General features: G+C 40.8%; 1 protein-coding gene across 1 annotated transcript; it reads left to right on the top strand.

The window, feature by feature from the left end:
• Positions 1 to 229: 229 nt before the first annotated feature.
• Positions 230 to 19,678, top strand: Trim16 (tripartite motif containing 16). The gene is made up of 6 exons (XM_026409417.2): positions 230 to 801; positions 7,944 to 8,039; positions 12,454 to 12,687; positions 14,901 to 15,066; positions 15,559 to 15,654; positions 18,781 to 19,678. Exons 1-6 carry the CDS (start codon positions 301 to 303, stop codon positions 19,362 to 19,364), a joined length of 1,677 nt encoding a protein of 558 aa, XP_026265202.2. The 5' UTR covers positions 230 to 300; the 3' UTR covers positions 19,365 to 19,678.
• Positions 19,679 to 26,731: the final 7,053 nt, after the last annotated feature.

Consider the following 26,731-nt stretch of genomic DNA (forward strand, 5'->3'; position numbering starts at 1 on the left):
TATGGGGGACGAATGATTCACCTAACAATAGAAGTTTCAGGGTTGGACTTGAGGAGGGATATGAGCTAGCGAGGAGACTTCCTGAGCCAGTGTAATCTAGGCGCCTTGTCACTGCTGCTGGCTGCTATCCAAGCCCGAAGTGCAGTTATGAGTAACTGAGCTTCCTCCTGGAGGCAGTAAACAGTTAAAATCTTGGGGCAGCTGTAATCTTGTAGGCGTGGTTCTCTGGGCTGACTTGGGCTGCCCAGATCCTGGGCCAAGGGGCAGAGGAAAGCCAGCTTAGGCGGCAGAGCCTCCAGGATGACTGAACTGGATCTGATGGCCCCAGGGCCATTGCCTGGCGTCACTGCTCACCCTCTGGCCCCTCTCAGCTCAGATTCCGGGTCTGCCAGCCCCACAGAAGAAGAGGACTTGGGCTCCCCCGGGAGAGCTGTGGAGGAGACAGAGGGAGAGGGCAGCTCCTCTGCAGAGTCAGGGGCACCCGGTGAAGATGGGGAGGAGGACATATTGTGTGACTTCTGCCTTGGAACCAGCAAGGTGAAGGCAGTGAAGTCCTGTCTCACCTGCATGGTGAATTACTGTGAGGAGCACCTGCGTCCTCATCAGGAGAACAGTAAGCTGCACAGTCACCAGCTGACTGAGCCATCAAGGGACCGAGACCTACCCACCTGCTCTGCCCACCACAGCCCTCTGGTTGCCTTCTGCTGCAGTGACCAGCAGTGCATTTGCCAGGAATGTGGCCAGGATGAACACAAGGACCACACTACAGTCTCCCTGGATGCTGCCCGCAGAGATAAGGAGGTGAGTGCTTGGAGTCTGTCCAGCTGCGACAGGGCAATGGGACATGGTGCTCGCCTGGGGAAGCCCAGCCACACCACAATCCTTTGCTCTGCTGATGTCACTTCTGAGCTTTGTATGTACAGAAAAAGGAAATTAGCCATAGCTCCTGGCTGTTCGTGCAGCATAAGAATCTGTTGCCCTTGGATTTGAAAAATGAAGTAGGTCACTCTGTCCTCTCCTTGTCTCCCTGTTGTCATGCTACCTCTGTGTGTCTCTGCTTCTCTCTGCGTTTCCTGCTGTTTTTCATGTAGCTTGTAGAAGTTGTGGGGCTCAGAGGAGATGTTTCTCTCTGGAGGGAATTACATAGCACATATTCTGTTAATTAATAAAACACCCACCTTGGCAGAAATTCAAGAGAAAAGTATAAATCTTTCCCCTAATTTTTCTTTTTCCCTTTATCCTAAACAAAGACTAGTGAAAAGTGTCCTGCTAGAGATAATCAGTGTGAAATCCAAGAGCTTGAAAAAATGCTAAGGTAATAGAATTTGACACTCAGGTCTGGGTGTAATGTCAAGAATGGGTTAACTTACGGAAAATGAAAGTTCCTCACCAGGTAGAGGATCAGGAGGAACTAAGAATACTGTGCTCAGAGCCTGTAATTTTACTTCTATCAGATAAAGGCATTAATTGTGAAATATCTAACTTACCTTTGTCTTAAAGCTGAGGACCTAGAGAAATCCTTGGGAATTGATTCAGCAAGTTTATATGTTCTGTTTCTCCCACTTTGACTTTCCATGAACACTTTTTCTTTCTTTCTTTTTTTTTTTTTTTTTCCTGTAGGGAAGTACAGTTGACTTTTGTCCCACATTTCTTATATTCATACCTGCAGCAACTTCCCAAATGCATGGCTGGCATGTTTACAGTAATTTCTTGGCAAATGCTCCTGGGCAGTAAAGGAAAGAGGTTTCTGGGAAAGAGGGTTTGCACACCAGGACACCCCCTCTATATCTATCCCTAGACACATATTTTATCTAGTGCTAGTGGGAGTTGTTTTGGAGAGCTCTGAATTCCACTTGTCAATGAGTCACTGCTTCCGGCCTGGGAAGTCATTTAATTGTTTCCAGTGTTTCCTGTGACCAAGGATGTCAGACTAAGAGAAAGAGCAACAAATATACACATCAAAGGAAAAATCTTCACATAGTTAAGGAAAATAGTCTTCACTGAGTATTGTCAAAATACTGAGTATTTTTTAAAATGAATTTTTGTGGCTCTTCTCATCCAATTCTCAAATAACTGTGAGATGAAAACTCTTATTATCTCCACCACATTTGTCTCAGTTCATACAGTTGACTAAATGACGCAGTGAGGCATGGAAGTTTCTGGAAAGCCATCCTACTGGAGGGACATGAAGGAAGGACTCCAAAATTACAACAGTGTAACTTTACCTTTTTGATATGTTTTACTCCAAAAACTGGCCATACATATGGTAGAGATTTTAAGACAAAGTGTATTGTTATTTCCTTTGGGTATAATATAGGAATTTTATTCTATTTATTTATTTTGGTACCAGGGATTGAACCTAGGGGCACTTAACCACTGAGCCATATTCCCAGCCCTTTTTTATATTTTATTAGGGAAAGGATCTTGCTGAGTTGCTGAGGCTGGGTTTGAACTCAAGATCCTCCTGCCTCAGCCTCCTGAGCTGCTGGGATTACAGGCTTGAGCCAATGCCTGGCTGGAATTTTATTATTTTTTAACTGGAAAATGTTACACGGAGTTGTTAAATAACAATGTTACCCAAATCGATTTTAGTGGGAAGAGAGGTCTCCGGCCCATCCCCAATCCCTGTATTTGCCTCCTCTTAACTGTACTTTGTTTCCTTCAGAAATGTTCTATGCCTGGTACAACACGGATACAATATAAATGTTAAATGTACGGCATCTAGAATGCCCCAGAGACTTAGGGTGATAGAAATTTGAGCAGGAGAGCTGGGCAGAACTCCAAATGCAGATATCCTAGGAAAGAGCTGGGTAAAGTAAAATAAAGGCAATTGGGTGAGGGGCTCTAAGGTAGTCTGGGGGCTGAAAAGCAGTCATGGCTATAGTTACAGTGTGGCAGCCCTGTAACACAGATCCCTCTGCTTTCTGGTTTGCTACCGAGATCTTATGTCCTTTCTACCCTGTGTCCTCATTTTCAGCTTGGAGAGCAAATTTACTCTGTGAGTGCAGCTACATTCTATGCAATTCCACCAAATCTTAGGACCAAAGGATTTTTTACAAGGAGCCCAAGCAAACAGCCCAGAAGACATGGGACCTTGATGGCTTAAGAAGCTTAAGCTTCTAGCTCCACTGTAATTGTTTTGAAAGAATTAAGTTATCATTAAGGCTCCCCAAACCTAGGGTTCCTTTCAGCTAGCCCAAGCCTACTGCAGTTACTCTCTGAAGGTCACTTTGGAGTGGGCTAATCATTATTCAGGCAGGCATTGTGTACGGGAAATTGTAATGGCAGGTTCATGTAGGGGGACAGAAAGCACTGAGATCCTGCTGGGGATCTACAGAGTGATTGACATTTCTCAGCTGCCAAGTTAGCTTTTTCTGAAGTTCCTGTGGTCAGCAATATCTAGACCATTGGGAAAAACCTGTGGGCTTTGAGAGGTGGATGTTCTTTGATGATGTTTTCTATCCTGCTGGGATTTGAGAGCCCAGCTATACCTAGTGGGGACTTCAGCCCTTCCCTTTGCCCCCAGACCCATTTCCTCTTAAAAGCAGCTGGTCTTGTCTGGCTCCTGCTAACTCCTCTCATCGCTGAATCTCAAACTTGGCACCATGGAAATGAGAGCCCATGTTTATGAGAAGCAGGGTAAAATTTGGACTCCTGTGACTACCTTTCCTGTCTATTCTGTCCCGTGTGGTTCTTTCCTGTTCTTCATGCTTATCATACATTATGAAGTCTGTGGCTAAGTGCTAAGCTGCCCAGTCCACAACCTCCCAGAGTTTGGAATCTAGTCAGGAAGCCAAGGCACATACCATGGCTTCACAGAGTGCTAAAGGGCTGGCGCATTGCAAGTGCTGCATGTTCAAAGGAGGCAGCCATTGCTGGGAATGTTAGGGTAGGGTTCTTGAAGGAGAAGATATGAGTTGAGCTTGGCCTTAGATCTTTGGAGACCCTGCTTGTACCAGGCCACTACCTTCAACCTCAGTTTTGGTTCTAGAAAATTCAGGACTGGATGCTGACCATGGTCACAGTCTCCATGTAGAGTAAGAGCCAAGTATCAGAGAGCCAAAAGTCTTTGTGCTTACCTGGGAGTAGTTAGTCAGCATTGTTCAGAGTCTGATTGCTGGTAGCCAGTAGGTGGATAATAATAATATGCAGACACTCAGGATGAAAATTTATTTTAGAAATTGTAAAGAAGGCCTTGGATTCAGAATATGTAACTTGGTCTTTCTTTCTTCCCTCCCACCCCCAACTTTTTCCGAGAATGAGGATGGAACCTAGGGAGCTCTACCTTTGAGCTATATCCATATATATATATATATATATATATATATATATATATATATATAGAGAGAGAGAGAGAGAGAGAGAGAGAGAGAGAGATTTTAAATTTTGAGACAGGGTATTGCTGAGTTGCCTGGGCTAGCCTCAAATTTGTGATCCTTTTGTTTCAGCCTCCCACACTGCTGGGATTGTGTGTGTGCCACCGTGCTTGATGTAACTTGATTTTTCACAAGTAGTCTACCAGGCTATAAGTCTTCCAAGGACTGATAGTGAGTGTTTCAGTTGACTGAATTGATGTGCAATAGGTCCTGATCAATTAACTGAGGAATGGAATCAATATCCAGGTAAAATTCTCATGATTACAAAGATAAGTCTTTAGAGGGCTAACCTCACATGGTTGGAAATACAAGAGAACTGACTCCATCTGGAATTTTCGTCTCTCTTCTCATTTTCGTCTCTTCTCATTTTCTCAGTTCTTTCCCTTTGCATCTCTAACCTATCCCCAGCCACCAAGCTTTGGATGTTCCCTTTGCTCTGTAGACAGAAGAAGGAAATATTCAGTCAACATATTTCTGTGACCTTGTACCAGAGGAGAATCTAAATGATTTGACAAGATTATACAGCCAGCAAGCAACAGGTCTGCAGACCCCAAATATTGTGCCTTTTGTACATTTTTCCAATACCTTGATGAATCATGCAGGTCTCTTTGTGCCCTTTGCTAGAAGGTCATCTATGCTCATAGGTACCACTGTTCTGCACTTGGGTAGGGTATGGGCAGGGCCCACCCTGGCCATGTGTGCATGGCTGATCTTGGGAAACCCTGAAACCAGAGTCTGAGACAACCCATCATTTTCTAGGAACAGGAATAACTGGATATACGAATCTCCCAACTGGCCCCACCTTTTGTGGTAATTGGGAGTGCCTTCCCTTGGAGTGACTCACTCAGAGAGATCCCGGTTCAGCACTTAGCAGCCCTTTTCTCCTTTTATGGTAGTCTGCAGACATAGAGGAGAAGCCCCTCTTTGGATATCTGGGTGTCTCCTTAGGACATGACTGGGAACAACTGTTTTAACTCACGTTGCTGCTATTAAGGTGCCATGTTGTATGAGCTGGTTGCTAGGGTGTGTTCTGTTGTGTCTTTCAATTCTTTCAAACAAACAGTTCATGTTCTTCTCCTTTCTTCTAGAATGGGTCCCTATATAAGATTCTAGGATTTCCCCCAATATTTCCCCCTGACTCTTTCTCATTCTAGGCATTAGGTTGTACTAGGCATTAGGTTGCAGGTATTAGGGGTGAGAAGCCATGGGGGCTCCCTAGAGACTGGTCAAAGGTTACCAGCCTTCTGCAGAGTGTACTTGTGAAGTGACTGCTCTACCTGCAGCTGTGTTTCCCACTGGGGAGCCTGGAACCCCCAGGCTTCCTTGGAAGAATTAATTTACGCACTTCATTTATGCACTTTGAGATCTGTTGGGGCATAATGACTCACAGCTTTAAATGTAGACAGAAGCTATTAAAAATACTGAAAGCTGCTTATTATTTATTATTATTATTACTTCTTTTTGCTATCTCATGCCCTTGTGGAAGCAGGGAAGTGACAGGGCCTTGGAAGTTGGCAAAGTCTTAGATTTTCTGCCAGGCAGACTTTCTGGCAGAAGTTGTTTAGGGAGTCCCAGGAGGCAAGGTCAAGGCAGGCAAACACTTGTACTTGCTTTGGCTAGAGTGGCAGTGGGGCTGTGGTAAGGGGAGGGAGGGAGGATTTGGGGGAGGGTTTGGAGTGGCGAGGGCTGGCTCTAACTGTCTCTACCTGCCTCCAGGAGCAAACATAGAGTATGAAGGGAAATCAGCCATAGTAGTAAGATGGATGATAATGAGGAGGAGGAGGATCTCAAAGACAACCACTGACATTTAGGGTGCACTTTCAACATGCCTGGTACTGTACCAAGCTCTTATTATACTTGATCTTAGCCAAAAGGCCAAGAAGCAATCCAAGTTCTTATTAACATACATTATCTCGTTTAATTCATCATCTTACAATCTTAGGAAGCAGGCACTTTATTTATCTCCATTTCATAGAGTGAAGATATGAAAATTTAGAGGCATTAAGTTCTGAAATAATAATAAATACATGCTTGATCTTTGGCCACATTTCTTGACACATATATAGCTCTTAAAACCCTTGCAAGGCTGGGGATGTGGCTCAACGATAGAATGCTTGCTTGGGATGCATGGTCTGGGTTCATTCTTTTATTCTTTTCTTTCCTTTCTTTTCTCAGGAGGTGCTTAACCACTGAGTCACATCCCCAGTACTTTTTATCTTCTATTTTGAGACAGGGTCTCACTGAGTTGCTTAGGGCCTGGCTAAGTTGCTGAGGCTGGATTCGAACTGGAAATCCTCCTGCTTCAGCCTCCAGGGCCACTAGGATTACAGGTGTGTGCCATGGAGCCTGGCCTAAGGAATCTCTGAAGTGATCTGTGTCTTTTGTATGCTAATGAGATGACTGCTGGCTGGAGCTCCTGGACAGCCCGTGGATGGGGACAACTTGCCAAGGGAACCCACCACTTGGTTAGGCGTTTGGGACTTTCAGCCCCATCTCCCAACCTCTGGGGAAGGAAAGGGGCTGAAGGTTGAGTTGTTGACTGGTGGCCATGAATTTCATCAATCGTGTCTATATATAATAAAGTGTCCATAAAAACCTAAGGAACCGAGTTCTGAGAGCTTCCATATTGTTGAACATGTAAGTGCCTAAAGATGACATGGAAGCTCTGTGCTTCTTCCCATATGCCTTGCCCCATGCATCTTCCATCTATATGACTTGTATTCTTTCATCATAAACAGGTAACATAAGTAAAATGTTTCCTTAATTTATGAGCCATTCTAGCAAATAACCGAACCTGAGGAGCAGGTGGTGGAACCTCTGATTTCTAGCTGGTTGGTCACCATCTGGACTTGGATTGGCATCTGAAGTGGTGGTAGGGGGTTGCAGTCTTATGGGACCTGATCATGTGGATCTGACATGATCAGAATTAACTCAGAATTGAATTAAATTGAAGAAAACCCAGCTAGTATGTGAGAACTGCTACGTGTGGGGAAAACACACACACACACACACACACACACACACTCATTTTGGTCACTAAAGTTTTCTGTGTTGAGTGTGAGTATAAGGAAAAAAATGTCTTTTTCATCCATAAGTAAATTTTTCCAAAGTTTTTGCTGCTAAGTAAAAGAGCTGGACTCCCTACCTGGCTGTCTGGCTCCAAGGCTCACTCTCCTTGTTAGGCTGTTCTGGGGTCAGAAGGTCTAGACTCAACTGCACTAATGAGCTGCTAACCTTGGGTAAATGGTTCAATTTTATCATCTACATAATGAAGATAATAATTTTTACCTTATATGGGTATAGAAAGCATGGTAAGAGGTAATCTAGCACTGTATGAACCAGGTACATTTTAACTGATTCATGCTGCGTTCAGTCCCAGAACAGCCTTGGCACACAGCCCACGCTTCACACCTCTAGGCTGGCTTCTGAGATCAGCTTCAGAGGTCAAACTTTCCCTTTCATGGAAGAAAGGCAGGGACCTAAGGAATAAAAAGCGTCATTGCCCTTGTGGACTTTTGAGTACAACTGGGCCCCTTCCTTCTTAACTCTCTCCTTTCTGTTTCTCAGGCTGAACTTCGGTACACCCAGTTAGACTTGGAGCAGAAACTCAAGTTGAACGAAAATGCCATTGCCAGGCTTCAAGCCAATCACAAGTCTGTTTTGGTAAGATGGGTGTGGGTCACCTGTTATATTTCAGCATGTCTGGCTGCTGCTTCAGGGTCAGTCAGGCTATAGAGGGTTGTGGGATATGGGTTGTAGGTCCAGTGGGGTTTTTCTGCTAGGAGAATTGTAGGTATAGTTGGCTAAACTATGAGGCAGCCTCACTTTGATGTCAGGATTTGTTATGAAATTTGCTTAAGTTTTAAAGCTGTCGAGTGGTTTGCTTTTTAATAATATAGAGTAGAACCAAGATCAGTCATGGTATAACAGCATTATTTTTACATGTGCATTCTTGATCAGCAGAAAAGTGTATGAATGTGCCTGTGTGTATAGAAGGGAGGTATTTAGTTAGAGCTCCAGGAATTATAAAAAATCTTGGCTTCTTCCATCAAGGGAGGATGTTCTGAATGTGTGTTACCAGTCTGATGTCCTGGCATCCAGAAAAAAAGATTTTAGAACTGCGAGATAAATGGATATACTTGATAAGGCCAATGGTGTACCAGGCTGCTTGGCTTTAGTTTCTCTAGTAGTGGCTACTTTCCAAATAGACTCTATAAGTGGACCCAAGCAATTCTACAAATAGCTTTCATTGGTGGCAAGCCAATAACCACTACTTAGAAAAGATTGCTGAACACTTACTCTATGACAATGAGTCAGCCGTATCATTTCATATGCTGAGAATGAATAATTTCATCCATCCATTCACCTATCCATACATCCATCCATCCTTCCATTCATTTATTTACCCACAAATCCACTCACTTGCCTACTTATATACATGTCCATTCATCTGTCTACCTATCCACCCATCCACCCAATGTAATACATATATCCATTTTAACTTATTTTAAACAAATTTTTATACCTTTAATTAATTAATTAATTAATTAATTAATATATGGTGCTGAGGATCTAACCCAGCACCTTGCACATGCTAGGCAAGCGCTGTACTGCTGAGCCACAACCCCAGCCCATAATTTCCACCTCTTGTGTTTATAACTAATTAGTTGTTGAAGAATGAAACCTCTTTCTTGCCCACAATATTTTATTAAAGGAAGAAAGATAATTACTCTTTTAAATCCTTATAAACTTTCAGAGATAGTTGATTTTCAGGATTCAAATGACTTAGAGAATCACATTTTAGCTTTTTTCCGGCTTTTCAATGTTTAGACACTTTGATCCCTACTCAGTTCTCATAATGGCATGGTAACCAGGGGAGGTAATTTTACAATGACCTTCATGCACAAGGGATGTAATAAGGCTTGTCTGGGGTCCTTTAGATTGGTGGGACAAGATAACCTGGGAATGTTGCTCTCTCAACCTAAGAATGACTCATACACTGATAGGCATGTGCACCATCCTCAAATATAAAGCACTAACTGTTGACTACTTCGATATGTTTGTAGCCCCTCCTATCTGCACTATTTATTTGTCATCATTTGGGTAGTAAATAATATCCTTCACACTTTCCATTTACATGCAAAACAGAAGTGTTTCTCAATGGGAAGGTTTAGGAAGGAGAGGCTACAGTAGGAGCCAATCACCAATATCATTCAAGGCCCTCTTTATACTATCTCTCCTCACTGGTAGCAGGGAAGGGATGTGGATCATGAATTTTGTCTTCAGATTTATGCCTCTTAGCTCACAGTATGGTACTTCTATGAGGAAACTACATGTTGGAATTACAGAGAGTAAATGGATTTGGGTTGTTTACCCACCTCATGTGACTACCCGTATCTAGTCCTCCTCCTGTTTTATGGTAGTGATCAGGAGTAGGCAGGGCAGGGAGCCTCTGCTGATCTCTATGATTCATGGAGTCTGGATACCTGAGCCTGATAGGGTTGGAAGGGCAGTAAGCCAGGGATCTAGAACATGTTCCTTAATGTGGAGCTTGTGCCGCAGCTGCCCGGGCCGGGTCGAGCGAGCTGGCTGAGCCCCGTTCCTGCCGCTCGCCGATCACTGCCTGCGGCACCCCTGCTGAGCGATCCCCTGCTGAGCTATCAGTGCACGCCGGCTTGCAATCTTACAGCCCGGTTGGGCACAAAAACACAAGCCAGTCAAACTGAGACAAAGTTTTATTTAGAGAGAGGCCATGTGCGTCCCCTAACAAGTGGGTCCACACGTGTGTGTTCTACCTGAGCCGGGGGGTTTCCCCTTCCCCCGGAACACCCTCCTACCATCCTTTCCCAACCAATGGGAACTCTCCCATTACAAGAGTGACATGAGTAACCTGAGTCCTGAAAATGGGCCCAGCTGGACAGCATGAGTCCAATTACCATATGAATGTGAATTGCTGGCTGGCAGTCAATAAAATCCAAAGGTGCCTGTATCAATATTTTTGCTGTGGCTCCTAACAGCTTGGATAAGACATCAACAGCTATCCCACCCCTCCTCCACAAAAGGTAATGAGTAATCTCACCTCTCTTCTAAGGTAGATTTCTCCATCTTTGCTTTCATATTTATAATATGAAGACATATTTTGACATTTAGATTTAAATCCAGTTATGATTAATTGTCTCAGAATTCACAGTATTTATAATGACAAGGAGGCAACATCTGTAAACTGTTGCTTCATAAACTGCTGAGTAGGTTTGGCATCTTGTTTTGGTCACCTGCTCAATGACAGCTTCTGTATTTAGTCCATTAGGGATATAGGTGGTGCTCCTGACCTAGTGCCCACAGTGACCAAAGGGCTAAGACCTGTTCCCTTTCCAAACTGAGAGGGAATCAGTTTAATATGCTAATAAGATGACTGCTGGCTGGAGCTCCTGGATAGCCTGCTGCTCTTCCTTCTCCCCAGAGTGAGGCTCAGCCTGAACATCCCAGAGCTCCAAAGGGAGCCTGAACAATAGATTTCCTCTGAGTTTCCTAAACTACCTCTGGTGCTACCCTTGCTTCTCAATACAGCCATCTGTCTGAAGCCTTTTCTTGGTTTGGGCTTGAGGAATTTAGAGAAAATCTGCCATCTAGTCTCTTCTTCCTCCTACCAGCTCTGTCCAGCTGCCCTAGCCTAATAAGCCAACAAGTGATAGAAACATTGGCATAAAAATGAGAATGGAGGGAGTGTCTACATACCTTCCCGTCTTCCAGGAACATCCCAATTGCTTCCTTTTCCCTGCTTATTCCTCCTTGGCCACTGGATCAAAGGCTGATCAGAGACCATGAATTCTCTTGGGATTGCATTCCTGAGTCTTGGTCTGAGGCAGGGTCCCCAGCCGACAGAAGTCCTCCTACCTAATATCATCATTTCTTTTTCTCATCTTCCTTCAAACGTCCAGGATCTCACGTGTGCTGGGACCACAGGCCCTTGTTTTCTGATTTCTTCTCTTATTGAGTTTCACTTTTTGGGTCTGAGTCTTATTCTCCCTGCCTTCCAGGATAGAGAGGTGCCCCTGCAGCACCCATCCTAAGGGCATCTATTGTTTTGATTCCCTTTAGAGGCCTGGAACTTACCCTTGGGATCAGGAACAGAAAACAGCACCTGGAGAGGATGCTCAGAAGATCTCAGATGGGATAGGATGGTGGGGACAATGGGAGAGTCTTGAGATAGGTAGGGAATGGACTTGGGGTTGTGGGGTTGGGTCAGGGAATATCCAAGATCTATGAAATTTAAGAGCATTATACAGTATGGACAGATGCAGAAGGAGCTGTCTACATACTTAAGAACTATTAAAGAGAAGAAGACAGCATTTAGAACTCAGATTTATGTTGTAAATGTGCTAGAAATTGAAGGCATTCAGAAGGGATGTTCATGAAAGAGTTCCACAAGCATGCATGTCAACATGCAAACCCTTAATATGGATTTTGTTTTATAGTTTGATTGCAGCATTCTATTTTGCATTGATAATGCTCATCCTGTAATTGCTTGGGTACCACGGTCATCTACACATACTTTAAACATTTCTTGGGGACTGTGTGCTTTGCAGAGACACCATGATCTTAGATGTGCTTTTGGCTCAGACTGTTCAGTGATCATTTTAACCAGGTGTAATAAAATGCTGAGAAAGCTGATTCACACTATCTATTTGTGCAAAAAGGTCAAGTTATTCATTTACCTCTTGAAGTATACTATCAAATATATTGAATACAGACATTTCTCTTGTAGAAAAAATTGGTTTCATAAACTTGATTAACGGACCCAGACTGTCAGAGCTTAAAGAAATCCCACAAGTCACAAAGCAATCTCATCAAATGGATAAGGAGACTAAGTTAACAATCAGCAAAGAAGCACTTACATTTCAGGAGAGTAAATCTTTTCTCCAGGAATAAAGGTTTCCTTTTACTGTAGAACATTGTTCCCTCGTTTATGGGTTTCTTGAGTTTGTTTATTTATTTATTTATATTTTATGTTGAGCTTCCATGAAATTGAATGCCTCACTAACGAATTGTTGAATGCCTTTCACTCCATCCCTGCCAGGTGTCGGTGTCAGAGGTGAAGGTGGTAGCTGAAGAGCAGTTTGGGGAACTGCTTGCTGCTGTGAGGAAGGCCCAGGCAGATGTGATGCTCTTCTTGGAGGAGAAAGAACAAGCTGCTCTGAACCAGGCTAATGGCATCAAGACCCATCTGGAATACAGGAGTGTAGAGATGGAGAAAAGCAAGCAGGAGCTGGAGAGGTTGGCAGCCATCAGCAACACTGTCCTCTTTTTGGAGGTACAGAAATGGGGGGTGGGGCAAGGGAAGAGGTGGAGGTATCCATGCAGCTGTACCACAGAGAATCCTTTTTCTACTAAGCCTGAGGCACATCTATGAATGTGACTGCATTTTAGTAAAACCCCATTGGAATCAGAGACACAGGTCTTGATTCAGCAGAGTACAGCAGTGGTAGGGGTAGGAAGGATTGCTCAGAGCAGGGAAGGTCCTAGAAGGTAAGTCATGTTCAAGGTGCAGTATGTTCCAAGTAGAGGGAACAGCATGTGCGAAAGCACAGAGGATTGAGAAAGCATGGCTGGTTTGGGGAACCAAGGCATTTCACAGAGATGGAGCACAAGATGCTGGGCTCATAGTGGTGGACGATGAGGCTGGTGAGGCCAAGCAGGCATCTGACTGTGAAGGACTTTGGGAGGGGGAGTGAGGAAGGCAGGTGAAAGCAGTTGTGTGGAAACTTACCTGGCAGGGATGAAACTGGACACCTGCTGTTTTTCAGACAGAGCTGTGTCTATTGGGTCATTGAGGACTGCTCAGTAGAGGGAAGGAACTTTCCACTGTAATGTATCATTATATGTTACGAGATGTGCCTTTTGAACCAGATCTAAAGAACATGTCATTTTGCAGGAAAGGAACAGTAGGTTGGGGGTAAATTTCATCATCCTTGATCTATCATAAATAAGCTGTGGAGCTTTTAGTAAGATATTCAACCTCTCTGGGTCTCAAATTTCTCACTTATCCAAATAGAAGATTGGAATAAATAATTTGCAAGTCTTCTTCCAAAAGACAAAATAATTTTTATTGCTTGCATTTTTGAAAAATAAAAATCCTTCTAGGTGCAATAAACTATTTATTGTGAAAAAATTGGGGAAGTACAAAAAATATGAAGGACAAAAAATTACTCAGAGTCCCAGTACCCAAAGACAGCCATAGTTAATCTTTTATGGTTAACTCTCATAATAAGTAAAAGAAAGAGAAACATACAAAGAAAGATAGTAAAAATATGAATAGTGTCTCTCTCTTTTTAAAATGTTTTTTTAGTTTAAACATGGACACAATATCTTTGTTTATTCATTTTTATATGGTGCTGAGGCTAGAACCCAGTGCCTCACATGTGTGAAGCAAGCACTCTGCCACTGAGCCACAACCCCAGCCCCTGAAGAGTGTCTCCTTTTTCATTTGTGTCTCTACTTTTCAATATCAAAATGCAGCAAATGAATATGGATAAAAATTTGACTTTCTGTCACAAGTTTCTTCCAAGATCTCCTGCCCAAAGAGTATAAAAATCACTTTTTCTTGTTTTCTTTTCTCCTTTTGTAACTTGTTTTTTACATTAAAACTTTAAGATGTATAAGATCTAAAGATCTATTTTAGCATAACAGTTATTAATTTTGGTAAAAGATAAGTTATTTTTGCCCAAACTGTTGGTCAATTGAAATGACAGTTTATTTATTGAATAATTTATTCTTTCCCCACACTGAGAGAAAATTCTACTTTTATTGAGTATAGTAACCAAATCTTTTTACAATATTAAAATATTTATGTGCCTTCCTATCAACTTTCTGATTTGTACTTTTTCTTCTATTCCTTGGCTCTGTCATAGCCATGTTCATGGTTAAGTGTTCTTCTGCATTCATTCTGCTCTTCAATGTTCATTTGCCTGTGAGTTTTGATAATGTATTATATCTGAAATCAATCTTTCCTGTTTCCCGTGTTGTTTTGGAACTTAAATGACTTAATGTGATCATCTATATGAAAACACTTCAAACTGGAAAGCACAGTGAAAGAATTTTTTATAGAAAAAATGTTTATAGAAAACTACACATTGGACTGAATTGACAAGGAGAAGGTAGCATTCCTGTTTGAGGGATGGTTTGTGGATCTTTAGAATACTGCAACTAGTTCCTCCTGCCCTACCATGGCTAGAATATTCTCATTCTTATGACTCCCGGTCTGGGCTGTGTATTAGAGCTGTTCATGGATATTAGGTCCCTCTTGATTTTAAAAGCTCATGTTCTCACTTGATTTTTAAAAGGCCCACTTTTTAAAGTCTAGCAGCGTTAAAAAAGTTATTTTTATGTTTTTTAGACCTGAGATGGACACTATATACACATTTTCTCCTTGAAGTATGTAATCAACTCATTTTAAAGATGCAGAAAGAAGAACAATCCAATTTAAGAAACAATTTAAGACGCAAATTCTTCGTTTCCTTTTTGTAGGAGTACTGCAAGTTCAAGAACACGGAAGACACTGCTTTCCCTAGTGTTTACATAGGGCTGAAGGATAAACTGTCAGGCATCCGCAAGGTCATCACAGACTCCACCCTACACTTAATCCAGCTGTTGGAGAACTACAAGGAAAAACTCCAGGAGTTCTCCAAAGAAGGTGAGGAGTTTTCTGGGCCATGGGCTATAATTGTTTTGTCTTTAGGAATGGTCTGTGGGGAAATAGAGAGCCAGGCAAGGAAGAGTAAATTGGGGAATGCTTATTTTTCCATGCCATCCTTTAGCTAGATCATGTGACTAATGGAACCATATCTTAACTTTATTTTTATAATTATACTTCATGTATGCTTTATTTTATAATTAAGATCTGGAGAAGGTAAGTTAGTCACATTGTGCAGTGGGCTGCATTTCTGTGACTAGCTTCTCACATTGCTGCTGCTTGTGCTAGGAGGTAAAAATTCAAGTCAGTGTGGGATCTTTTTCTGGTGATTGTATCTCATCCGTGAAAGTGGTATGGTCCATTAAGTGTGTTCCATGTTAGTAGGCATCAGCCCTCCCTCTCTAGCCTCAGGAAGCTCAGGGAAGGGTGCACTTTTCTTAAGTCTCTTGACTACCCAAGAAGATGTGCATTCACAACTCTCTGATTTTCTAGAGGAGTATGACATCAAAACTCAAGTTTCTGCCATCATTCAGCACAAGTATCGGACCTCAAAACCTGAGCCCAAAACCAGGAAAGAGTTCCTCCAATGTAAGTTGTGAACAGCTTCCCCTTCCCCAGGTGCTGGGTCAGTGTAATGCTTTGCTCAAGTGAGAACCACCATCTTTCATATAGGATTCAGGTTCTTGTAAACTCTTGATTATCCCTAAACAATACACCATTTAAAATTGAATTAAATAATTATTATTCTGAAATAATTTAAAACTTATAAAAAATTGCAAAAATAGGGCAAAGAATTCTGTATACCTTCACTCAGTTTTTCTAAATGTTGTATGTAGCCATAATACATTGATCAAAACTAATAAATTAACATTGTTGCAATACTATTAACTAATCCATAGAATTTATTTAGGTTTCATTCATTTTTCACCATTTTTTCTGGTCCAGATTCCAACCTAGGAATACAAATGTTTCCATCTCCTTAGTCTTCTCCAGTCTAGGTCAGCCCTCTGTATCTCTGTGTCTTTAATAATCTTGGCACTTTTAAGAGTTTTGGCCAGATACCAAATGGTTCACTTTTAAGTCTCGCTTGGCCAGAATTGCACAACACATTGTTTTGTCATTCTAAGAAATCAACCTGTTCTGTTAACATTGTTAAAAGCACTGTATTTTTTATTGATTTTTTAAAAAAATAGATGACAGTGGAATACATTACAATTCTTATTGCACATATACAGCACAATTTTTCATATCTCTGGTTATATATAAAGTATGTTGACACCAATTCGTGTCTTCATCCATCTACTTTTTAAAAATAATTTTATTTTTAGTTGTTGATGGACCTATATTTTATTTATTTATTTATTTATTTATTTATTTATTTCATATGGTGCTGAGAATCAAACCCAGTGCCTCACACATGCTAGGCAAGTGCGCTACCACAAAGCCACCACCCCAGCCCCATTATACATGTACTTTGGATAATGATGTCCATCGCATTCCACCATCATTGCTAATCCCCTGCCCCCTCCCTTTCCTTCCCACCCCTCTGCCCTACCTAGAGTTTATCTATTCCTCCCATGCTCCCCCTCCCTACCCAGCTATGAATCAGCCTCCTTGTATCTGAGAAAACATTCAGCATTTATTTTTTGGGGATTGGCTAACTTCACTTAGCATTATCTTCTCCAGCGTCATCCATTTACCTGCAAATGCCATGATTTTATTCTCTTTTATTGCTGAGTAAAATTCCATTGTGTATATATGCCACTTTTTTTTATCCATTCATCCACTGAAGGACATCTAGGTTGGCTCCACAGTTTAGCTATTGTGAATTGAAGCACTGTATTTCTAATCAATACTTCATGTTAGAATGAGTTCAAGAGCTTGTTGTACACATGGTGACTGTAATTAATCACAATGCATTATGAACTCAAAAATTGCTAAGAGAATGGACTTAAAGTGTTCTCACCACACACACACACACACACATACACACACACACACACACACATGCAAAGAAAGAAATGCATATGGCATATGTTAGGTAGCACATATGTTAATTAGATGTTAACTAGTTTGGTTTAGCCATCCCACAATATATATATATTTTGGGACATCATGTTGTACACTGTAAAGATGTACAATTTTTGTCAACTAAACCAGTTAAATTGAAAAATAAAAAACACTCGATGATGGTTAACCAGTTCATCAGATCTCATCTGCTAGCAGAGGAAAAATTACGCTATGTGGCCAATGCTTATTTTTATAACTTCTTTTTGGAACATGCCATTGAACCTTGCTTCTGATTATTCTTTGAGGGTGACCACTGGTGGAGAAATTCATGGACAGCCTTTTTCTCTGGTTTTTACTTATGATGATGACTATCTCCTGTTCTTGCCACAGCTCCTATTTATTTCCCAGGAAATGGTTTCCATGTGGTTTTCTTTGTTCTTTCCTGCTTCCTGACGGAAGCAAAGTTATATTTTATAAGCAGACCCATTTTAATAAAAGAACCCAAATACCCTTTATTCTTCTTTTTGTGTGTGTGTGTGTGTGTGTGTGTGTGTGTGGTTCTGAGGATTGAGCTGAGGGGCAGTCAGTTGTAGCCCTTTCTCTTTTAATTTTTTTTTTTTTTAATTTTGAGACAGGGTCTCACTAAGTTTCTTAGACTGGCCTCAAACTTACAATCCTCCTGCCTCCTCAAACACTGGGATTACAGGGATGTGCCACTATACCTGGCTCAAAAATCCTTTATTCATTACATTAAATTAAAAATTAAACATATGCTATTATAATTCAGGTTTTTCTGCCTTAAAAATATTTTATACATATTAACTTTTCCCCTTTTTGAACATTACTATGAGTATTATTCATAGTATTATCTTTTGAATTATTATGGGCAGCCAGTGAGGAGCCTATGGCACTGGTATAGGTGAGATTTGGTGGTGGCTAACATGGGAGTTGAAGCAGAGGGCTGGAGAGAAGTGTGGAGATCTACAGAATTTTCTGTTGTCTGTGTGGAGGGATAGGGCTTAAGAATAAGGGCAAAAGACATGTCAAGAATGACTTGAATCTGCAACTGTGTGCAGGAAGGTGCTATTATTCTCTGGGATTAGAAATAGAATATATTTGGGGAATTATTTGACAGTTCACCATGCTGATTATTAGTCAAATAGTTTTAAAAATGAGTGAACGTGGGGCTGGGGCTGGGGCTTGGGCTCAGTGGCAGAGCGCTCGCCTTGCATGTGTGAGGCACTGAGTTCGATCCTCAGCACCACATAAAAGCAAACAAATAAAATAAAAGTAGGCTGTCTATCTATAACTACAAAGATTTTTTTTTAATGAGTGAAGGTATAGAATGTAGCTATACCCATATCCCCAAACCTTTGCTAACACTGATAGAATAGTGCCTGGCTTTCTTCACAGAATTGTCGAATGAATGAGTAAATTCAGTTTCTTGATTCACTTCACCAAATAATACAGTGAATGCTGAGCAACTTGATTTTCAGAAAGGAATGAAGTAGAGTGACTTGTGTTCTCCCTGGTTTTCTATCTTTATCCTCCTTTTTTTCCTAAGGGAATAGCAGCTGGGTCAAGGGACAACAGGGGGTGGGTGTTTTCCCAGACATGCTTTGGAGGCCATCTGGGTTTAAAGCATTCTGTCGGAATCAGCTGTCATTTCCTGAAACAGCCTTCTTGCCTTCTGTGTTTCTTCAGATGCTCACGATATCACATTTGACCCGGACACAGCACATAGGTATCTCCGACTGCAAGAGGACAACCGAAAAGTCACCAACACCACACCCTGGGAACATCCCTACCCGGACCTCCCCAGCAGATTCCTGCACTGGAGGCAGGTGCTGTCCCAACAGAGTCTGTACCTGCACAGGTACTATTTTGAGATAGAGATCTCTGGGGCAGGCACTTACTTTGGCCTGACCTGCAAAGGAATTGACCGGAAAGGGGAGGAACGCAACAGTTGCATTTCTGGAAACAACTTCTCCTGGAGCCTCCATTGGAACGGGAAGGAGTTCACAGCCTGGCACAGTGACACAGAGACCCCCCTCAAAGCTGGCCCTTTCCAGAGGCTTGGGATCTATGTCAACTTCCCGGGAGGGACCCTTTCCTTCTATGGCGTAGAATATGATTCCATGACTCTGGTTCACAAGTTTGACTGCAAATTTTCAGAGCCAGTCTATGCGGCCTTCTGGCTTTCCAAGAAAGAAAATGCCATCCGGATTGTGGATCTGGGAGAGGAACCTGAGAAGCCAGCTCTGTCCTCAGTGGAGCCTGCTTCTTAGTTTCCAGGATCCATATCCCACAGGCCTTTGCTAAAACTATGATGGGACAGCAACTTTCATTGTAAGGGCGACTTGGGGGACAGGAATATCTGCCAGTGGTAGCTGGTTTTAGAAATCATGTAGGTCTGAGAATGAGAAGTTTGTCCAGCTGTTCTCTTTGCTGCATGTAGCACTGTTCTCTATATGTTTGCAATATTCTAAAGTGCTAAAGTCTCAGGTGAACATCACACTTTGCCTAGAATTGTAATCAGGACTCTTTAGAGTACTAAAATGGTTGTAGAGGGATCATAATAAACTGCAAACTTTGTTGTGTATTTTCTGTGTGCCAGACTCTGTTATGGGACTTCCTGTGTATTAACTTGTTTAATCTTCACAGCAGACCCATGGGGTAAATGCTTACATTCTCATTTTTCAAATGGGGGAAAGGTGGTAGGTAGTGCAGTCCAGAGCAGTTCGCTAGCTTGCTCAAGCTCACACTGGTCACCTGATGAGAGGCAGAGCTGGGATTCAAATCTGGGTGGGTGGTTGTTAAATTTTTAACCACCATGAAATATTGCCTTCTTCATTAGATCATAGACATTATATATATAAGGGAATAAACCATATGATGAAGTACACAGCAGAGAAACAGAGTGTCTTAACTCACTTGTTAAGAGTTTACACATCTTTTTTGCATATACCATTTCTTTTAGCCAAAATCTGGCCAAGAGATTACCAGCTCATTCTGGTTTTGGACAGCAAGGATTAGAAGGAATGCCTTAATGGAGTCCAAGCCTTAGTTCCTGTGAACTCTGGGGAGGGATTCTCTCCTCTCTTCTAAAGACACCTGGACTTTGTGAATTTGTCTGCTTTCTCATCTGAATGACAATTCTTCACATATTTGTGGACAGCTCTCATATCCTCTCCTCCCTGGAGCTATTCATGTTTTTACACTAAACTTCCCACTTTTTCTCATGGTTCCCAGTCTTTCACACATACATACACCCCTCAGGTATTCTCATTTTGACAGATAAGAACCCTAAGATTAATGACATTAACTCATCAAGCCTTTAAGAAAATGAAAAAAACTGCCTTTAAACGAATTTCTGAAGACATAACTTGAAGCTCTTAGTGAGATTTACCAGAAATATTATTTCCGGATCTTTTCCTTTGACCTGTGTCAAAGCCAATGTCTTCCTGATAGACCAGTTGGGTGAGCCTATCTCCATAGTATATATATATATTTTTTACCATTTCTTGGCTTGTTTCCAAAGATTCTGTCATATATTTTTACTTGAGGATTCATACAGTGTAGGATTTAAATATTTTTACTTTAATTTCTTCACATCACTGCTGTGTGCTGAGTTGGTTTAGTGATTTTGCATCCAGTGTATTTGCTCTCCTTCCCAGTCTGGTGTCACCTGCAGAATTAATGACTTTACTTCTTAAGTCTCAATGATGTTCACAAATGTATGGATTAGGGTAGGACTGAATCCAGAATCTTGCAGCAGTCAGCCAATACCTCTGAGTTCAGTAATACATAAATTATTCATTGGTAGAACTGCACAATAGTGTATTCTATCTTTTCCCTCTTTCTCCACTATACATAATGACGGACATTTTCAGCAGCATAAATCAATATATGTATGGTACTTTGAATTTTTTTTTTATCTATTTGTCATGTAATGCTCTTAAAAGCAGCTTGGCCTACTTTAATTTTTTTCCTGTTTTCCTTTGCTTTTTTAAAAAAAATTTTACTTGGTACATAATAATTGCACATATTTATTGGGTACAGGGTGATATTTCAATATATTTATACAATGTGTAATGATCCAATAAGGGTAATTAGCATACCCATTGCCTCCAATGTTTATTTCTTTGTAAATGAAAACATTCAAAATCTTATCTTCTAGCTATTTTGAAATGGCCCTGCCTTGCATGTACTAAACATGTGGGTTGCTGATGCTTGTCGCTTTCTTTTCAAATTTTCACAGATAAACCCTTTTAGAATTCTGCTGTGGGTTAATGTCAAGTTTTCTAGTCTGTCGTTTCCAGGATCTACCTTATTTTTCTTTTTAAAAAATCAAGACTATTTTGTCTGTCCCCATTCTCTACCATTCTCTTTAATTTCTCAAAGATTCCTGCCTGATTGATAGGCACATAGGTAAATTGTCTCAGTGTCCTGGGATATAATTTGGTTAGGTCAGAACACTCAGGCTCGGGCTGGGTTTGTAGCTCAGTGGTAAAGTGCTTGCCTAGCATTTGTGAGGCACTGGGTTCAATTCTCAGCACTGCTTATAAATAAATAAAATAAAGGTCCACTGACAACTTAAAAAAAGTCAAAGTGAATGTATCTAGTAACAAAAAAAAGAAAATTAAAAAAAATTTAGAATACTCAAGCTCATAAAAAAGGAGCCATTTAGGTATCTCCTTACCTTGTTTGAATTTTGTTTCTCTATTAGTTCATTTTGTCTATTAGTTTTTAGGTTCAAGGCCCCCTTTTTTTTGATATAAAGGATCAAAGCAAAATTAAGAGTTAGGCATATCTGTTTTCTGTCATTGCTTCAAGTGATAGATATACCATGTTTATTTTTTTCTTGGTGTGTAAACTAAAAACTGCCTAAAACAAATAAAAACAAGAGAGAGGAGGGGATATGAATGCAGGCCTATATTATATTCTCCGGCATTTTGCCCAAGCCGTGGTGTGTACCACTTGTTTGTATTTATCCACCCTTATTTCCTCTTCCATATATAGATTTATCTAAAACAAAAATAGAAACAAAACAAAACCCTGAACTCAAGGAGAGCTCACTTTGTTTGCCAGATCATTTTGTTCCATTACTAGATGAGTCAGAATATAATTTTAGCCACCATCTAATTTTATTTTTTTTCTTTTAGTGCTGGGGATTAAACTCAGGACCTCATACATTCTAGGCAAATGCTCTATTACTGAGCTACACCTCAGACTCTAATCTATTCTTGTTTTAATTTTTTTTTGGGGGGGAATCAAGTGCCTAGGATATTCTCTTCTAGGAATCTTGTGAATTCTGAGTAAATACCTATATTCTTCCAAGATTCAGGATGAAATGATGAGCTATCAGGATTTGTCCCATCAAGGATTCCTTATCTCTTTGTCTGCATTTTATGTGCTGTAACAGAATACCACAGACTGGATAAAGAAAATAAATTGATTTTTTTTATAATTCTTTAAGTTGGGAAGTCCAAGCTTTTAGGAGCCTGCATCTGGTAAGGGCCTTTTTGCTGTGTGATCCCATGATAAAAAGTGGTAGAGAAAGAAAGCACTTGTGAGACAGATTGAACTCAAGAGCAGATGCAAGTCAATCTATAATCCCAGCGATTCAAGAGGTTGAGGCAGGAGGATCAGGAGGCTGAGGAGGAACACAGTTTTGAGGCCAGACCTGTTTTAAAATTAAAAGGGCTTGGGTATAGCTTAGTGGCTTAGTGGTAAAGTGCCCTGGATTCAATTTCCAGTACCACCCCCTATCCTCCCACTGAGAGTGAAAGAGAGAGAGAGAGAGAGAGAGAGAGAGAGAGAGAGAGAGAGAGAGAGAGACAGGCAGACAGACACAGAACGGCCCTTCAGACCCTTTTATAACTGGCATCAATGCATTCATGAGAGTGGAGTCCCCATGAAGGCCCTACCTCCCAATGCTGTTGCACTGGGCATTAAGTTTCCAGCGTATGCTTTTTTGGGGAAATGCATTCAAACCATACTCTTCAACCTGGCTCAGCATCTTTTTGGAATGAATATCCTCAAATCAAATCCATTCAATATCTGCTGCTATGTTAGATATCGTGATAGAGTAACCAAGAAGATAACTGTCTTTTGGTGACAAGAAACTGATTTAAATTAAAATGAGAAGAATTCATAAGTGAAGAGTTAAATAGAAATGAATTATTCAAAATAATAATAGATGTGTATTCCTTATTTCTGTGTCTGAATGTGCTTTCTTATTTATCATTTTTCTTAGTCTGTCTTCAGGGACTGAATTCTATCTTGTGTTGGGGACTGACCAGCTTCCTGGTTGACCCCCCATCCCTAGAGCCAACTGCCTCCATTCAGAGGCCACCACTCTACCCCATTAACCTCAGATAGAAAATGGAAAGAAACATGTGTTCATTTCCTGCTTCTCTTAGATCCCTCAGATTTGGGCAATGACTCCCCTTCTGCATCTGAGACTAGATATCGTGGTGGCAGGGCAGGAGGTCCCAGCAGGGCGGTTCTCCACAGCAGATGCATCCCATATCCACATTCAGGGCACAGACTGTGTGGCTCAGGTAGAGGGCTGGCCATTTAGGCTTTGCAAACTTGCCTCATTTTTATCTCTATTTCTGCCTTGCTCAGTTGTCCTGTTGAGAAAAATTCCCTCATCTTCTAGAAACAAGACTGGGTACTGGAAAAGAAGGAGGTGAACGAGACATTTAGCAAACACCGAGGCTCAGTATAGCAATAGTCGGTCATTCAAGGTTAAAATCCTTCTCCCCATATTAATAATTTATGTAATGACTCTGATGATTACCTGAAAAATGTGTGTGTGTGTGCATGCACAAATTCATATTTTATCTTATGTAAAAAATACTTTCCAAAAATCTCACCAAAGTATTACAGCCAAACAACAGCTAATCCCTTAAACATTTCAGGGACATTTTTTTTTCTCTAAGTGTTCACTGTTTGGAGACTTATCAAATTGAAATATGTTCGTAAGAATCCTTAAGATTCTTTCTTCTGACACCTCCTTCCCTCCTCCTATCTCCTTCTTCATCTTCCATCAGGTCAGTTAGAAGATTTTTTTTTAAATTTTGGTCCTGGTTATGATGAAATGATAAGTATGACAAATTTTTCACTGTGTGTACTAGCAATATGAAATGATAAGTATGACAAATTTTTCACTGTGTGTACTAGCAATATGAAATGATAAGTATGACAAATTTTTCACTGTGTATTAGCAATATGAACACACATGCCAATGTATCCTAACAGATCTACTTGGTTATATCTCCGGGAGTCTTAATCTTGATTCATGTATGGAGAAATGACCTGGATGACATAATGCCTGCTTATTATATAAGAAAGTTATGTCCATGACTCTGAGCTCTTTACTTTAAAAGTTTTTCCTCCTGGCTTCTCTGTGTTCTCTTTTTATCCTGAAATGCATTTTTTTTTTAGGTTGTGAGGTATGTTTAAGTAGTGGAAGCCAGTGGTATACTCGAGGCATTTGCTACTTCCAAAAGTCAACCGCATCTCTGGTCTTTCGTGGAATTTGAACTAAATCTATGAACCTTATTCAATATCTACAATTCTATTATATTTTTTAATTATAGGAAATTAATAGAAGATGTTTACATGAGTAATGTTTGCCCTTACTGTGTTTTGAATGAAGTTTCGGAGTGTGTCTGGGTGCATGGGCAAGAGAGTAGGAAAACTGTTTCTTTTTTTTTTTTTTTTTTTTATTGTTGGTCGTTCAAAACATTACATAGTTCCTCATACATCATATTTCACAGTTTGATTCAAATGAGTTATGAACTCCCAATTTTATCCCGTATACAGATTGCTGCATCACATCAGTTACCCTTCCATTGATTGACATATTGCCTTTCTAGTGTCTGATGTATTCTGCTGTCTATATTATTCTCTACTATCCCCCCTCCCCTCCCCTCCCCTCCCCTTTTCTCTCTCTACCCCTTCTACTGTAAATCACTTCTTCCATTTGAATTATCTTGTCTTACCCCTCCTTTCCTCTTATATGTCATTTTGTATAACCCTGAGGATCGCCTTCCATTTCCATGCGATTCCCCTTCTCGTTTCCTTTCCCTCCCACCTCTCAACCCTGTTAATGAAAATCTTCGTCTCAAGCTCTTCGTCCCTACCCTGTCCTTGTTTCCTCCCCTTATATCAGAGGAGTCATTTGGTATTTGTTTTTTAAAGATTGACTAGCTTCACTTAGCATAATCTGCTCTAATGCCATCCATTTCCCTCCAAATTCTATGATTTTGTCATTTTTAAATGCAGAGTAATACTCCATTGTGTATAAATGCCACATTTTTTTAATCCATTCATCTATTGAAGGGCATCTAGGCTGATTCCACAATCTTGCTATCGTGAATTGTGCTGCTATGAACATCGATGTAGCAGTGTCCCTGTAGCATGCTCTTATTAGGTCTTTAGGGAATAGACCGAGAAGGGGAATAGCTGGGTCAAATGGTGGTTCCATTCCCAGCTTTCCAAGAAATCTCCATACTGCTTTCCAAATTGGCTGCACCAATTTGCAGTCCCACCAGCAATGAACAAGAGTGCCCTTTTCCCCACATCCTCTCCAGCACTTATTGTTGTTTGACTTCCTAATGGCTGCCAATCTTACTGGAGTGAGATGGTATCTTAGGGTAGTTTTGATTTGCATTTCTCTGACTGCTAGCGATGGTGAGCATTTTTTCATGTACTTATTGATTGATTGTATGTCCTCTTCTGAGAAGTGTCTGTTCAGGTCCTTTGCCCATTTATTGATTGGGTTACTTGTTGTCTTATTGTCTAATTTTTTGAGTTCTTTATATATTCTGGTTATTAGGGCTCTATCTGAAGTGTGTGGAGTAAAGATTTGTTCCCAGGATGTAGGCTCCCTGTTTATCTCTCTTATTGTTTCTTTTGCTGAGAAAAAACTTTTTAGTTTGAGTAAGTCCCATTTGTTGATTCTAGTTGTTAACTCTTGCGCTATGGGTGTCCTATTGAGGAATTTGGAGCCTGCTCCCACAGTATGTAGATCATAACCAACTTTTTCTTCTATCAGATGCCGTGTCTCTGATTTAATATCAAGCTCCTTGATCCATTTTGAGTTAACTTTTGTGCAAGGCGAGAGATAGGGATTCAGATTCATTTTGATGCAAATGGATTTCCAGTTTTCCCAGCACCATTTGTTGAAGATGCTATCCTTCCTCCATTGCATGCTTTTAGCCCCTTTATCAAATATAAGATAGTTGTAGTTTTGTGGATTGGTTACTGTGTCCTCTATTCTATACCATTGGTCCACCCGCCTGTTTTGGTACCAGTACCATGCTGTTTTCGTTACTATTGCTCTGTAGTATAGTTTGAAGTCTGGTATCGCTATACCGCCTGATTCACACTTCCTGCTTAGTATTGTTTTTGCTATTCTGGGTCTTTTATTATTCCATATGAATTTCATGATTCTTTTATCGATTTCTACAAGAAATGCAGCTGGGATTTTGATTGGCATTGCATTGAACTTATAGAGAACTTTTGGTAATATCGCCATTTTGATGATGTTGGATCTGCCTATCCATGAGCAGGGTATATTTTTCCATCTTCTAAGGTCTTCTTCTATGTCTTTCTTTAGGGTTTTGTAATTTTCATTGTA

This window comes from Urocitellus parryii, chromosome 7 (genome assembly GCF_045843805.1).
Source record: "Urocitellus parryii isolate mUroPar1 chromosome 7, mUroPar1.hap1, whole genome shotgun sequence".
In the NCBI taxonomy this organism is placed as follows: Eukaryota; Metazoa; Chordata; class Mammalia; order Rodentia; family Sciuridae; genus Urocitellus; species Urocitellus parryii.

Excerpts from the sequence above, each read along its gene's own strand:
- Trim16 (XM_026409417.2), top strand. The coding sequence starts at position 301 with ATGACTGAACTGGATCTGATGGCCCCAGGGCCATTGCCTGGCGTCACT. Across the intron at positions 8,040-12,453 it reads CCAATCACAAGTCTGTTTTG|GTGTCGGTGTCAGAGGTGAA; the intron begins GTAAGATGGGTG and ends CATCCCTGCCAG. Across the intron at positions 12,688-14,900 it reads ACACTGTCCTCTTTTTGGAG|GAGTACTGCAAGTTCAAGAA; the intron begins GTACAGAAATGG and ends TCCTTTTTGTAG.